This window comes from Saccopteryx bilineata, chromosome 3 (genome assembly GCF_036850765.1).
Source record: "Saccopteryx bilineata isolate mSacBil1 chromosome 3, mSacBil1_pri_phased_curated, whole genome shotgun sequence".
NCBI lineage: Eukaryota > Metazoa > Chordata > Mammalia > Chiroptera > Emballonuridae > Saccopteryx > Saccopteryx bilineata.
The window spans coordinates 278337157-278349552 of NC_089492.1; the positions used below are offsets into that span (position 1 = coordinate 278337157).

At 51.3% G+C, this 12396-nt stretch overlaps 1 protein-coding gene across 5 annotated transcripts in view; it reads left to right on the forward strand.

The window, feature by feature from the left end:
* ECE1 (endothelin converting enzyme 1) overlaps positions 1-12396 on the forward strand; it is a 113834-nt gene that overhangs the window by 40498 nt on the left and 60940 nt on the right. For 3 of the 5 annotated variants that reach the window (XM_066270196.1, XM_066270197.1, XM_066270198.1), the window contains one exon: positions 11733-11819. In XM_066270196.1, the coding sequence (XP_066126293.1) occupies positions 11733-11819 (87 nt within the window). Of the gene's footprint in view, positions 1-11425; positions 11492-11675; positions 11820-12396 lie in introns of those variants that run through there. The other 2 variants (XM_066270199.1, XM_066270195.1) reach the window with 2 other exon arrangements.

Sequence of the window (12396 nt, forward strand, 5' to 3'; positions counted from 1 at the left end):
AAGGAGCTTGCCTAAAGATTAGAATCCGAGGAGCCTGCTCCCCGATCCCCCTGTTTGTGTTCTGGAGAGCAGAAGTCACTTGCTGAGGCCTAGGGCAAGACAGTGTAGGAACTGGGACCGAATATAGATCTGCCTTCCAACCCAAGCCCTAATCACCTCCTCCTGTCCAGGACGTCATTGGGGCTGGAGGGGAAGATGGGCAAGCCTGTGTGAATCTTGGCTCTGTTCTTCACTGGCTCTGTGACCGTGGACAAGTGAATGGACCTCTCTGAGCCTGCTTCCTCATCTTAGAAAAGTGATAATAGGGCCAACATCCTGGAGTTATCATGAGAGTTAATTAGGGTCCTCCACATGAGTTGGTTGGCATGGAGCCTGGCACAAACCATGGGGTCCCTGGCCACCCTCAGATCCTGGATCCAAGGAATCCCCTACCTGCTCTGCCTGCTCCCTCCTCCCTCCTCCTCCTCCCAGCCCTCACCTGCACCTGTATAACACAAATACTAATTACAACCATTTCCATGAGCTGCTTCCTGCTGGAGCCTAATTACCGGCTAGCTCTGTCATCATCATCATCATAAATAGCATTAAGTGAGACAGATTAACTGTGTCCTGAGTTTTATGCGATTAGGTCAGCAAATTGTTTGGCACACTCCGTCTCCCGAGCTTGGGAGTTATTCAGCTGGTCGTCCCGCGCAGCTTAGAGCCAGCTGTAGGTTTCTGGCCTGTCTCGAACTTGGTGCTCAGAGATCAGAATGGACAAACTTAGCTTCTTTAGCCCAGCCAGAAGGTGATGCCCGGAGTGACAAGGGTGGAGCAGGTTGGGGCTGCCGTCTTATTTGTTGCAATGGCAAAACAACTAGCTTTGGGGATCGATGCATCTGCATCCCCATCCAGGCTTTGCTTTTTTCCAGATGTTTGACTTTGGGCAAGTTACTACTAACACTACCTGAATGACAATTGTTTTGTAGTATGCAACAGGGAAGAGCCAAGGTTACCAGGACCAGGCTTGGCACCCGGCATGCCATAGGTCATCCTGGTTTTTCCTTCCCTTCCCATCTTCTATCAATCTTAGCATGCCTTGAAGAGCTAGCCCTCCCTAAACCTGCCACCACACACACTAACATTTAATCAGTGTTGCTTATCTGTGGGGCACTGAGCTAAGGACTTTTATGGGGCTTATTTTACTTACTATGTATAAAGACCCTAAAAGGTAGCTACCATTATCATCTTCGTTTGATGGACAAGAAAACCAAAACACAGAAAGGAAGTGGAATCACTGTCCAGGTTACACAGTTGTACTTTGCTGTGGTCTGTTGGAATGAGATGCTAGAGGGCCAGGCAGGGTATGCTGGGGAGCAGCAAGGAGGAAGGGTCACAGTGAAATCCAAGAAGACTGCCTGGAGGAAGATGGAGCTGAGCTTTGCCAGGGGAAGGATGAGAAGAAAGCCTCACAGGCAGAGGACAGTAGATATGCAAAGGCCAGGAAGCAAAAAGCACTCTCATATTTTACTGAGGTTTGAACATGTGAGGGAGAAGTGGTGAGAGGGAGGCTGGAGAGCAGCCAGGGGCCAGATCCTGGGGGGTGGGAGGAGGGGGTTGGAGCCAGGCCAAGGCTCATGCTTGCTTCTGCCAGTTCTAGGGAGCCAGCCTGTGAAGGAGAGTGGCTGGATCCTATCAGCTAGGATCTGCTTGGAGCCGGCCCGGAGATGAGGGACTGGGGGGGTGATTGCTAGATATGGGGGGGCAGGAGCTAATCAGGGAATGATTTGGGGGAAGGGGACAGAGTCAGTGGGTCTGGACAGAGGGGCAGAGATGAGAGATGGGGCGGCTCTCAGGAGGGGGAGGTAGAGAGAGGCATGGTGGGACCCGTGCACGGGCTTGACGGTCGTTGGTGTGGTGAGTGGCCCGGGCCAGGGAATAAGGAAGAGTGGCTGGCCGGGTTTGGGCTTGGGTATGGGATGGACTCAGCAGGCCCTGAGGTTGTCAGTTGGCTGCACTGGGTAATTGGGTAAGGCTTTCATTGCCTTCCAGGGGCCCCCCAGTCAGGTGAGTCAACACCTGGCCAAGTGGGTGTTTTCCAGCCCCCTGCATGTGTGGGCGAGTCTCCGACTGCTCACATTATGAGGGGAGCCTAGCTTGGGACTCGGGTCCAGACCACAGTGATCCACTCACTGTCTGGCAGGGCTGCTTCCTTCTTGGCCTCACACGTGTGCTCTGTACCCTTGGCCTTCCAGCCTCTCCCGGAGTCTCACCGTGCGGCCTCCCTTCCCCATAACTCTGCCCGCCTTTCCCCTTCCCGTGCCCAGGCTTCCAGCTCCATCTGACCCTTTGGTGGCACAAAGTGGAATCTCCCTCCCCCACCCCCAGTCATATCCCTCCCAATTGCCCACATTTCAAATTGGGCAGCCTGTTGTCTCCAAAGGAGGTCAGTCTAGAGAGCCGGGCCCCACAGTGGCACAAGAAAAGAGGGCGGGCCCTGAGAGCCTCAGGAGGGTCTGGGGTTGAGCCCCTCTCCGTGGCTAACTGACATGCTGCCTCCTTTCTCTGGCCTCAGTCTCTGCACCTGTAAAATGGGGATCTCAGGACTTATTCCACAGGGTGATCATGAGACACAAATAAGATAAGTGTATAAAAGAGCCTTGGGAACCCTGACCAGATATCTCGGTTGGTTAGAGCATCTTCTCAAAACACAGAGGTTGCTGGTTCAATACCTGGTCAGGGCACATACCGGAACAGATGTATGTTCCTGTCTCTCTCTCACTCTTCCTTTCCCTCTAAATCAGCGGTTCTCAACCTGTGGGTCGTGACCCCGGCGGGGGTCGAAGGACCAAAACACAGGGGTCGCCTTTGTGTTTTGGTCGTTCGACCCCCGCCGGGGTCGCGACCCACAGGTTGAGAACCGCTGCTCTAAATTCAATAAAACATTTAAAAAAAAAAAAAAAAGAGCCTTGAGAAATGTATGGGCAGTGCTGGGCTTGTGTTGGGATTGAAGACTCTGTTTTCTGGGGGGGGGGGGGGGAGTTTTTTTTTTAAATAAACATTGTATTTTAGAACAATATTAGATTTATAACATTATTGGAAAGATAGTATAGAGTTCCCTCACACCCAGTTTCCCTGTTACTAACGTCTTATTCAGAGTCGGGCAAAAGTAGGTTTACAGCTGTGAGTATGCAAAACACAGAGTTTATTCTTTGTGTTGTTATTTATTAATGATTATATTTTCCATATGAACAACTGTAAACCTTCTTTTGCCCCACCCTGTATTATATGGTACATTTCTCACATTTCTCACAATTAATTGACTGATACTGATACATTATTACAAAGTGCTATCTGGACTTTATTCAGATTTCTTTCGTTTTTATCTAATATCCTGTTTCTGTTCTAGGCTCCCATCCAGGACACCCCATTACATTTAGTTGTGATGTCTCCTTAAGCTCTTCCTGGCTGTGACAGTTTCTCAGACTTGCGTTGTTTTTAGTGACCTTGACAGTTTTAACGAGTAGGAGGCAGGTATTTAGTAGAATGTTCCTCAACTGGGATTTGTCTGACGTTTTTCTCATGATTAGACTGGGGTAATGTGTTTGTAGGAGGAAGGCCACAGAGGTAAAGTATCATTTATATCAGTGGTCCCCAACCCCCGGGCTGCGGACCACTACCGGTCCGTGGGCCATTTGGTACTGGCCCGCAGAGAAAGAATAAATAATTTACATTATTTTCGTTTTATTTATATTTAAGTCTGAACAATGTTTTATTTTAAAAAAAATGACCAGATTCCCTCTGTTACATCCGTCTAAGACTCACCTTTGATGCTTGTCTTGTAAGTTCAACAATTATATTTAAAAATACCACAGTTTTTATGCCGGTCGCATAATTTTATTTTGTGCATTTATCCGTCCCACTCTAAAGGCCGTTCAGTGAAAATATTTTTCTGACATTAAACCGGTCCGTGGCCCAAAAAAGGTTGGGGACCACTGATTTATATCACTTTATTTCATGAGTGCGTACAAGCTATTGGTAAGTCATATTGGACTTAATCACTCTTGATGTTACCTTGATCCCCGGGGAAGTCTGTTAGTTTTACCCTGAGTGCAGCAGCAGGGCCAGGTTAATGCCAAATGTTGGCTGAACTAAGGCCAAGATCAGAAAATATGGACAAGGGCAGAAGCAAATGGAAAAGGAGTGAAGGGCCCTTGCTGCTTATCTCAGTTGGTTAAGAGCGTCGTCCTGAAACAACTAGGTTGTGAGTTCGATCCCTGGTCAGGGTGCACACGGGAAGCAACCAAAAAAAAATGCATGACTGAGTGGAACAACAAATGCTTCCCTTTCCTCTCCCCTCTCTCTCCTTCCTGTCCTCTCTCTGTCTCTCTAAAAATCAATGAAAATGAAGCCCTGACCAGATAGCTCAGTTGGTTGGAATGTCGTCCCGGAGCGCAGAGGTTGCCAGTTCAATTCCGTGGTCAGGTCACGTACAGGAGCAGGGGGATGTTCCTCTCTCTCTCTCTCTCTCCCTGCCTCTCGCTCAGAAAAAAAGAAAGAAGGAAGGAAAGCAAGGAGGGAGGAAGAAGGGAGGGGGGAAGAGGGAGGGAGGAAGAAAAGAAGAAAAGTAGTGAAGGAAAATAAACGCAGGTGAGAGGTGGGTGCCGCAGCATGTCTATCAGGTACCAGGTCACTTGGGGATGAGATGTTATATGTCAGGAAGTTCATGGTTCAGCTCGTGTAATCTTCACAACACCCTTTCTACGGATGAGGAAACTGAGGCCTGAAAGAGGAAATGACATGGTCACTTCAGCCAGGGAACCTGGGGTCGAGCCTGGGTCTGTCTTTACTGCCTCAGTCTCCCAGTGTTGAATAAATACATTGAAGCTGTGTTTCCAGGAGAACCAATCAGGGAAGGGGTGTTCCTGATACAGGTTGTTTCTAATTCACTTTATTCATGATGGGTGATAACTAAAACACATTTAATAAAAGGATAGGCAGTGGGAATGGAAAATGGGATCAGAGAAAATACGGTAGAAAATGTGGACAAAGGAAAGACTTAAATAAAGACCAGGAAAAAGCCCATAGGTGAGTTTCTGATTTGGTTATGAGCTTCTTGGCAGCCAATGGAAAAAGGAATACAGGGTGATTTCTATGATTCCTGTTCAGAAAGCAGAGAAGCAGTTCATTTTTTCAGGAACTTTATGGTAAATTTGAAAAGAAATTAATCTGGCCCTGGCCGGTTGGCTCAGTGGTAAGAGTGTTGGCCTGGCGTGCAGGAGTCCCGAGTTCGATTCCCAGCCAGGGCACACAGGAGAAGCGCCCATCTGCTTCTCCACCCCTCCCCCTCTCCTTCCTCTCTGTCTCTCTCTTCCCCTCCCGCAGCCAAAGCTCCATTGGAGCAAAGTTGGCTCAGGGGCTGACGATGGCTCTGTGGCCCTGCCTTAGGTGCTAGAATGGCTCTGGTTACAACAGAGCAACGCCCCAGATGGGCAGAGCATCGCTCCCAGTTGGGCGCATGTGGGAGTCTGTCTGACTGCCTCCCCATTTCCAACTTCAGAAAAATACAAAAAAAAAAACCCCCAAAAAACAGAAAAGAAATTAATCACGTGGAAATTTCACATTTAAAAGACACTGAGCAATGTCATCAATAATGTAGTAGTAATAGATGTCACAGGGTGTCATCTTCAGGAATGATGGCCATATTTTTACTATCTTGCCCCTAGGCTATAGTTGTCCTATTTGACTCTTACTTGATTGTCATCAAACTCTTTTATTTTTATTTATTGATTTTAGAAAAGAAGGGGGAGAGAGAGAGAGAAGGAGGTAGGTCAGAGGTGGAAAGTAGTTGGGACACAGAACTCACAGTCTTGAGAGAGGGGATATCAGGTGCAGCTCCCTTGAGGGTAGGGACCGAGTTCTACGCAGAGCTACCTCCTCAGCTGGCAGCACAGGGCCTGACAAGCATCAGGGGCTTAGAGAACTCCTGTTGAGTGTCCAACACCTACAGAGATAGATCTGGGGTCAGGGTCAAGGGTCATGGCCACACACACACCAGAGGGGCTGTGGAGGTGAGCCTAGAGAGGTAAGTTTAGGCCAGATGGAGTCCTTGAATGCCAAGCTAAGGAATTTGGAATTTGTTCTTTAAGAGGTGGGGATCAGTGGGAAGTTTTTAAGCCTGTGTTTTATAAGAAATAATTATACAGCCTGACCAGGCGGTGGCGCAGTGGATAGGGCATCCGACTGGGATGCAGAGGACCCAGGTTCGAGACCCTGAGGTCACCAGCTTGAGCGCTGGCGCATCTGGTTTGAGCAAAGCTCATCAGCTTGGACCCAAGGTCGCTGGCTTGAGCAAAGAGTTACTTGGTTTGCTGAAGGCCCACAGTCAAGGCACATATGAGAAAGCAATCAATGAACAACTAAGGTGTCACAACGAAAAACTGATGATTGATGCTTCTCATCTCTCTCCATTCCTGTCTGTCTGTCCCTATCTATGCCTCTCTCTGACTCTCTCTCTGTCTCTGTAAAAAAATAATAATAATAGCCTGACCAGGCGGTGGCGCAGTGGATAGGGCATCCGACTGGGATGCAGAGGACCCAGGTTCGAGACCCCGAGGTCGCCAGCTTGAGCGCCGGCTCATCTGGTTTGAGCAAAAAGCCCACCAGCTTGAACCCAAGGTCGCTGGCTCCAGCAAAGGGTTACTCGGTCTGCTGAAGGCCCGCGGTCAAGGCACATATGAGAAAGCAATCAATGAACAACTAAGGTGTCGCAAAGTTCAATGAAAAACTAATGATTGATGCTTCTCATCTCTCTGTTCCTGTCCATCTGTCCCTGTCTATCCCTCTCTTTGACTCTCTCTCTGTCTCTGTAAAAATATATATATAATAATAATAATAATTATTATTATTATTATTATTATACAAATAACTACTTCCACTTAGTGGTCATTTGCTGTGTGCCCAGTACTGTTCTAAACACTTTATATTTATGTAAGTATCACAACAATCCTGTGAAGGAGGTACTGTTATTATGCTCCCTGTTTTACAGATGAAACACCTGAGGCACAGAGAGGCTGAGTCACTTGCCCGAGGTCACACAGCTGGGAAGTGGCACAGTGGGGTTCTGAACTGAGGTTGGGATCTAGAGCTTTACTGTACTATATATTATCCTGTCTGTTAAATGCAAGTGTTTAACTAACATACAACTGGAGTGTGTATGAGATGACATACAAGGATTTAACAAATCCCAGCTAATTACTAGCTCTGGAGGGCAGGCATTGACAGGGAGGGCCCTTGGCCACAAAGGGCTGTCTCCCTAAAGAGATGAGGCTTAGAAATCCACCATGAAAACAGATTGAAGGGTGTGGCCAAGGAGTCCCAGGCCTGTGACTTTCTCTCAGAGCTGCTCTTTCCTGCCTCTGACATGCTCCAAAATTCTTTGAAGATCCCCTGCCTTGGGCAAAGCAGCTACAAGTGCCATCAGGCCTCTGTCATCAGAGCTCCCTGAGCTGAGCGGTTCTATTTCTCATTTCTGCTCACCCCAGGCCTTTGTCTCCACGAGGTGGGGTTTCCAGGGCTGGCACCATCACTGTCATCTGACTTTCACCACCTTCACTGTGCAGCCAGGAATGAGCTGTGGTTCCTCCGTCCTGAGTCCCCACCAAGCCCTCCTCATGAACACCGTGCCCGGATGATCCTCCTGGGCCTGGTGGGGCAGGATGGGACAGGAACAAGCAGATCACGACTCTCCACACAGCAGAAGTCGTTCCCCTTTCCCTGAATCTCGCAGCCAGTTGTGCCACCCACAGCCACAAATGAGGCAATTAGGGAGAGCTGGTGCTGGCTGCCCTGCCAGCTCAGGGCCCCTGGACTCCCCTTCCTCAGGGAGCACGGGACCTGGAGCCAGGGCCCAGGTTCTAGGCCCAGCTCTGCCATTTACTAGCTGGGTGGCTCGGGCTCTCTAATGGCAGCCTCAGGAGGTCAGTAGGCAAGGAGTCACATATCCTGGTTCCCTCGCTGTGGAGCCAGGAGACTTTGGAGGGGGAGAGGGAATGGGATAAGTCCTTCCTCCGCCCTAATCCTCAGTCTTCTCATTTGTAAAGTGGAGGTGCTGATCCCCACCTCACAGGGCACTGTGGGGTCAGGAGAGATTTTTGTCAGGCAGCCCAGAGTAAGTATTGGGTCCCCCCCCACTCCACTTCTCTTGTAAAATGGAAGTGATACCTGCTGAGGCCGAGGCTCTAGGTAGGTGTGGGGACCCAAGACAGTGAGTGGAAGGCCCCACCCCAGCTCTGGGCGAGCACAGAGATAGGGTTACCGTTGTTGTTAGACTGTCACTCACCTGCCGGGGCCCGTGGCCTCCCCCCCAGCTCCCACCGGACAGAGCCAGCTAAGCCATTCCCACGCCTGAGGTGGCTTCAGTTTCACTCAGGGCCCCCGGCAGGCGGTTCAGGAAGGGCCCCTCATCTTTTGTATGTTGAAAAATAAACAGCTCTCATCTCTGCATATTTCTGCTTGGGAGGTATGTGAGCTCCCCTCCTCATCTGCAGCCAGCTCCCCTTGCCGTCCGTCTGCAGACCGGCCGCAGCGGGATGGAAGGCCTGGCGGCCTGAGCCTGGCCTCGGCCCCTGGGATAAGCTTCCAGCCCCACAGGTTCAATCCCTGCCCTTAGGGTTCAGCCCTCTGTAGTGTAAAGCAGTGGTCCCCAACCCCCGGGCCGCGGACCAGTAGTGGTCCGTGGGCCATTTGGTACCAGTCCACAGAGAAAGAATAAATAGCTTACATTATTTCTGTTTTATTTATATTTAAATCTGAACGATGTTTTATTTTTAAAAAATGACCAGATTCCCTCTGTTACATCCGTCTAAAACTCACTCTTGATGCTTGTCTCGGTCACGTGATACATTTAGCTGGTCCGTGAAAATATTTTCTGACATTAAACCAGTCAGTGGCCCAAAAAAGGTTGAGGACCACTGGTGTAAAGTGCTGTGTGCTTCCATATAAGGAAGCAGGGGAACACAGAGCAGGGGACCAGATGCCCTGGAGTCGGGGAGGGTGGTCAGGAGAACTTCCCAGAAGGAATGGCCTCCCAAATGAGATGCTTCACTGCCCCTGGGCAAGTTGCTTCCCTATGCCTCAGTTTTAGGCTCTGTGAAAGGGGCCAGTAATACCTGCTTTAGAGGGGAGGGTGAGAAGCTTAAATAAGGTGATGGATGGGTGTAAAAGACCTGACAAATAGCTGATACCCCTAGGTGTCCAGGAAATAGTACCTGCTATGCCAGGCTGGGGCCATGCTTGGTGAACGGAACTTTTTTTTTTAATTCAGTAAGAGGAGGGGAGGCAGAGATAGACTGACCTAGATCCACCTGGCAAGCCCACTAGGGGGCGATACTCTGCCCATCTGGGATGTTGCTCTGTTGCATAGCAACTGAGCTCTTCTTAGCACCTGAGGCGGAGGCCATGGAGCCATCCTCAACACCTGGGGCCAACTCATTTGAATGGAGCCATGGCTGCAGGAGGGGGGGGCTATAGAGCAAAGTGAGAGGGGGAGGGGTGGAGAAGCAGACAAGCACTTCTCCTGTGTTCCCTGACTAGAAATCGAATGCAGCACATCTACACGCTGGGCCAACGCTATACCACTGAGCCAATGGCCAGGGCTCCTGAACTTCTTTTTCAAGGGTCTTTTCCTTGAGTGGTTGACACCTGTTACTTAGTGTAACCAAGGGTCCTAGTTCAAGAAAAAGCCCAGCTGTAACCTAGCATAAAGTGAAGAAGCCTGGGAGCCCTTTCTCTCTCAGGTGAGTAATGGGAATGCCTTCACCCCATGGAAGGGAAACAGAAGACTCCAGAATTAAAATTCTTGCAATGGTATTCTGCCTCCTTGCAGGCCTGGGCCCCTTACCCATGTTTCCGTGGTGCTTGGGCACCGCCACATTAGATGCATAAGGATTTAAAGGCACTGTCCCAGAGGACTTGTCACTTCACCCTCAGCACCTACAGTATGATGGGGATTCCCTTTGCCAGACCAAGTCCCAGCCCTGATAAAGCTCACGATTCTGGGGCGGGGGAGGGAGATAAATGTAAAAACCAGAAGGGTAATTGTAACAGACTGCAATAAGTACCATAAAGGGAAATGACGGGGTGCTTTAATGCAGGATGGGAGGGGCTGCTCAGGGTAGTCGGGACACATGAGGAGGTGATGTTCAAGTTGAGATTTGAAGCAGGAGCTGACCACAGGAGGAGTAGAGATGAGGAAAGAATATTCCAGAGAAGGGGAACAGCGCTATAAAGGTCTGGGTGGGAGGGAGGAGGAACTTGGAGAATCTGAGGAATGAATGAGGGCCACATAGTAGAGTCTAGGACAGTGAGGCGGGGAGCAGCACAAGGTAGCACCTGGTGGGCAGGGGCCACCCAGGGCTGGTAAAGGAACTGTCCCGGGAGAGTTTTAAGCAAGGAGGTGCCAGGGATTAGAATTTCCTTTTTAGAGACTAGCTCTGTTACTTTATACTATGTGTATTGTAAGAGCCACATACCGAAATGAATGGAAGTGCTTCCGGAAAGCCCACAGGTCTCACTGGAAGTAGAGCGCCCTTTGGGAAACTGAGTTAGGGTCTTGAATGGAAGGGAGAGGGCTGGGTGTCCACAGTCTTTACCTGAGCACCCCGCATCTGGGGAAGCCCACTATTCCAGGGCCCCTGAGAGGCCTCAGGAGTGCAGGAGGGAAGGAGCACCTTGCTTGAGGCTCTTGACTCCAGAGAAGGAAGTGTCACATGGCCTTTGAGGAGGCCTGAAGCTGAAGCCAGGGTTCCTGCTGTTTGGGGGGAGAGTCACACCTTTGAGCTTGGAAGCAAGCATCAGATTCCCCTCCAGCCAAATGCATACACATCATTTTTTCATTCTCTAGGTCAGGGCAGTTCTCTGGAATTTTCTGAAATAATTAGTGAACTCTGGCTTAAAGACCCCTGAGCTGGAGGAAGGGGGAAATGAGAGAGATACCTGTCTTTTTCACTCTACCTTTTCTTTCCCCTTAATCTTTGCAGTTCAGATGGGAGGGGGGCCTCTGCCACACCTAAGGGCCAATGCTGGGGGGAACATTTCAAGTGTTGTGGGCCACACTAGGGACACCTCCTAACACTTGACTCTTGCTATCTGCCACTGGGGATTACTGAAGGGGGACTTGAGGTTTCTTAGGAGAGGTTGCTGTGAGGCCCCTTCCTGCCTGCGAAGGGCTGGCCGTGCCCTGACCTCTGGGCAAGGGAGGCTTCCTCTCCCAGGGACGCTTGGGCCTTGGGGGGTCTCCGGTGGGTCCAGGAAGGGAAACGGAGCCGCGCTCTTCAGGCCCCGCCTGCGAAGGTGGTGCAATGCCCGGCCCCGCAGCACAGCCCGCCCAGACCAGCAGGGCGCGCCGCTGCGGTGGCAGTGACGGTGGGGAACCTGGCGTTGCGCGGGGAAGCATGTCCTGCCGAGTGTGTGGCCACTGCACCCAGTGGCCTCAGCGCTGTCCGCGCCGGGGGTGAGGGTGGCGTTGCCTAAGCGCAGGAGGTGGGGGGAGGCGGGACCCCCTCCCCCACGGCGGGCTGGTCGGTGGGCTGGTCTTGGTGTCAGGGCCGGGGCGGGGCGCGGCAGCAGCGGAGGTGGTGGAGGTGGCGGTGGTGGTGGCGCCAGCGGCGCCCGGGTTGCTTCCCCATTCTCCTCGTTTGGGTGCGAGAGCCATGGAGGTGCTGAGAGAGTCCGTGCTGCACTTGGCCTTGCAGATGTCGACCTACAAGCGGGCCACGCTGGATGAAGAGGACCTGGTGGACTCACTCTCCGAGGGGGACAGTTACCCAAACGACCTGCAGGTAGGAGCCCTAGCCCTCTGTGAGACCCTGGCAGGAGATTGGGGTGGGGGGAGCTGGGCATGCGCGCTTATGCTGCCCCCCCCCACTGCCTCCGCCCCCATCCTGCCAGCCCCTGCCCGAAGTTCTGGGCAGCACATGGGCTCCGTAGAAAAGACTTTCTAGGGCACAAGTGCCCCAGGGGCACTGAGCTTCCCCACCAGTCTCCCCTGGACAGCTCTGCCCATCCCTAATTCCTTCTAACCACCTACTCATGGGGCTACAGCCCAGATGGCAGAGTTGAAGCACACACCCTCCCTGCACCTCCAGGGCTGAGCCGGTCCAGTTCCCTTTTCACAGAAGTGACAGTTCCTGAGCACTGAGGGACTTGCCGGGGGTCACATAGCCCATTACTGGCAGAGTCTAAAACTGTTTTAGCACAAAAGTCCTGCGTCCCTGGAACCTACTCAGTCCTGGGCACACTGGATAGTTGGTCACCCTGTCTGGCAGGCATTACCCTATTCTTTTTCCACCCAATGCCTGAATTTCCTGGGGAGAGGGGGGGGTGAACCATCCTCTGCTCCCTTTCCCTGACACTTTT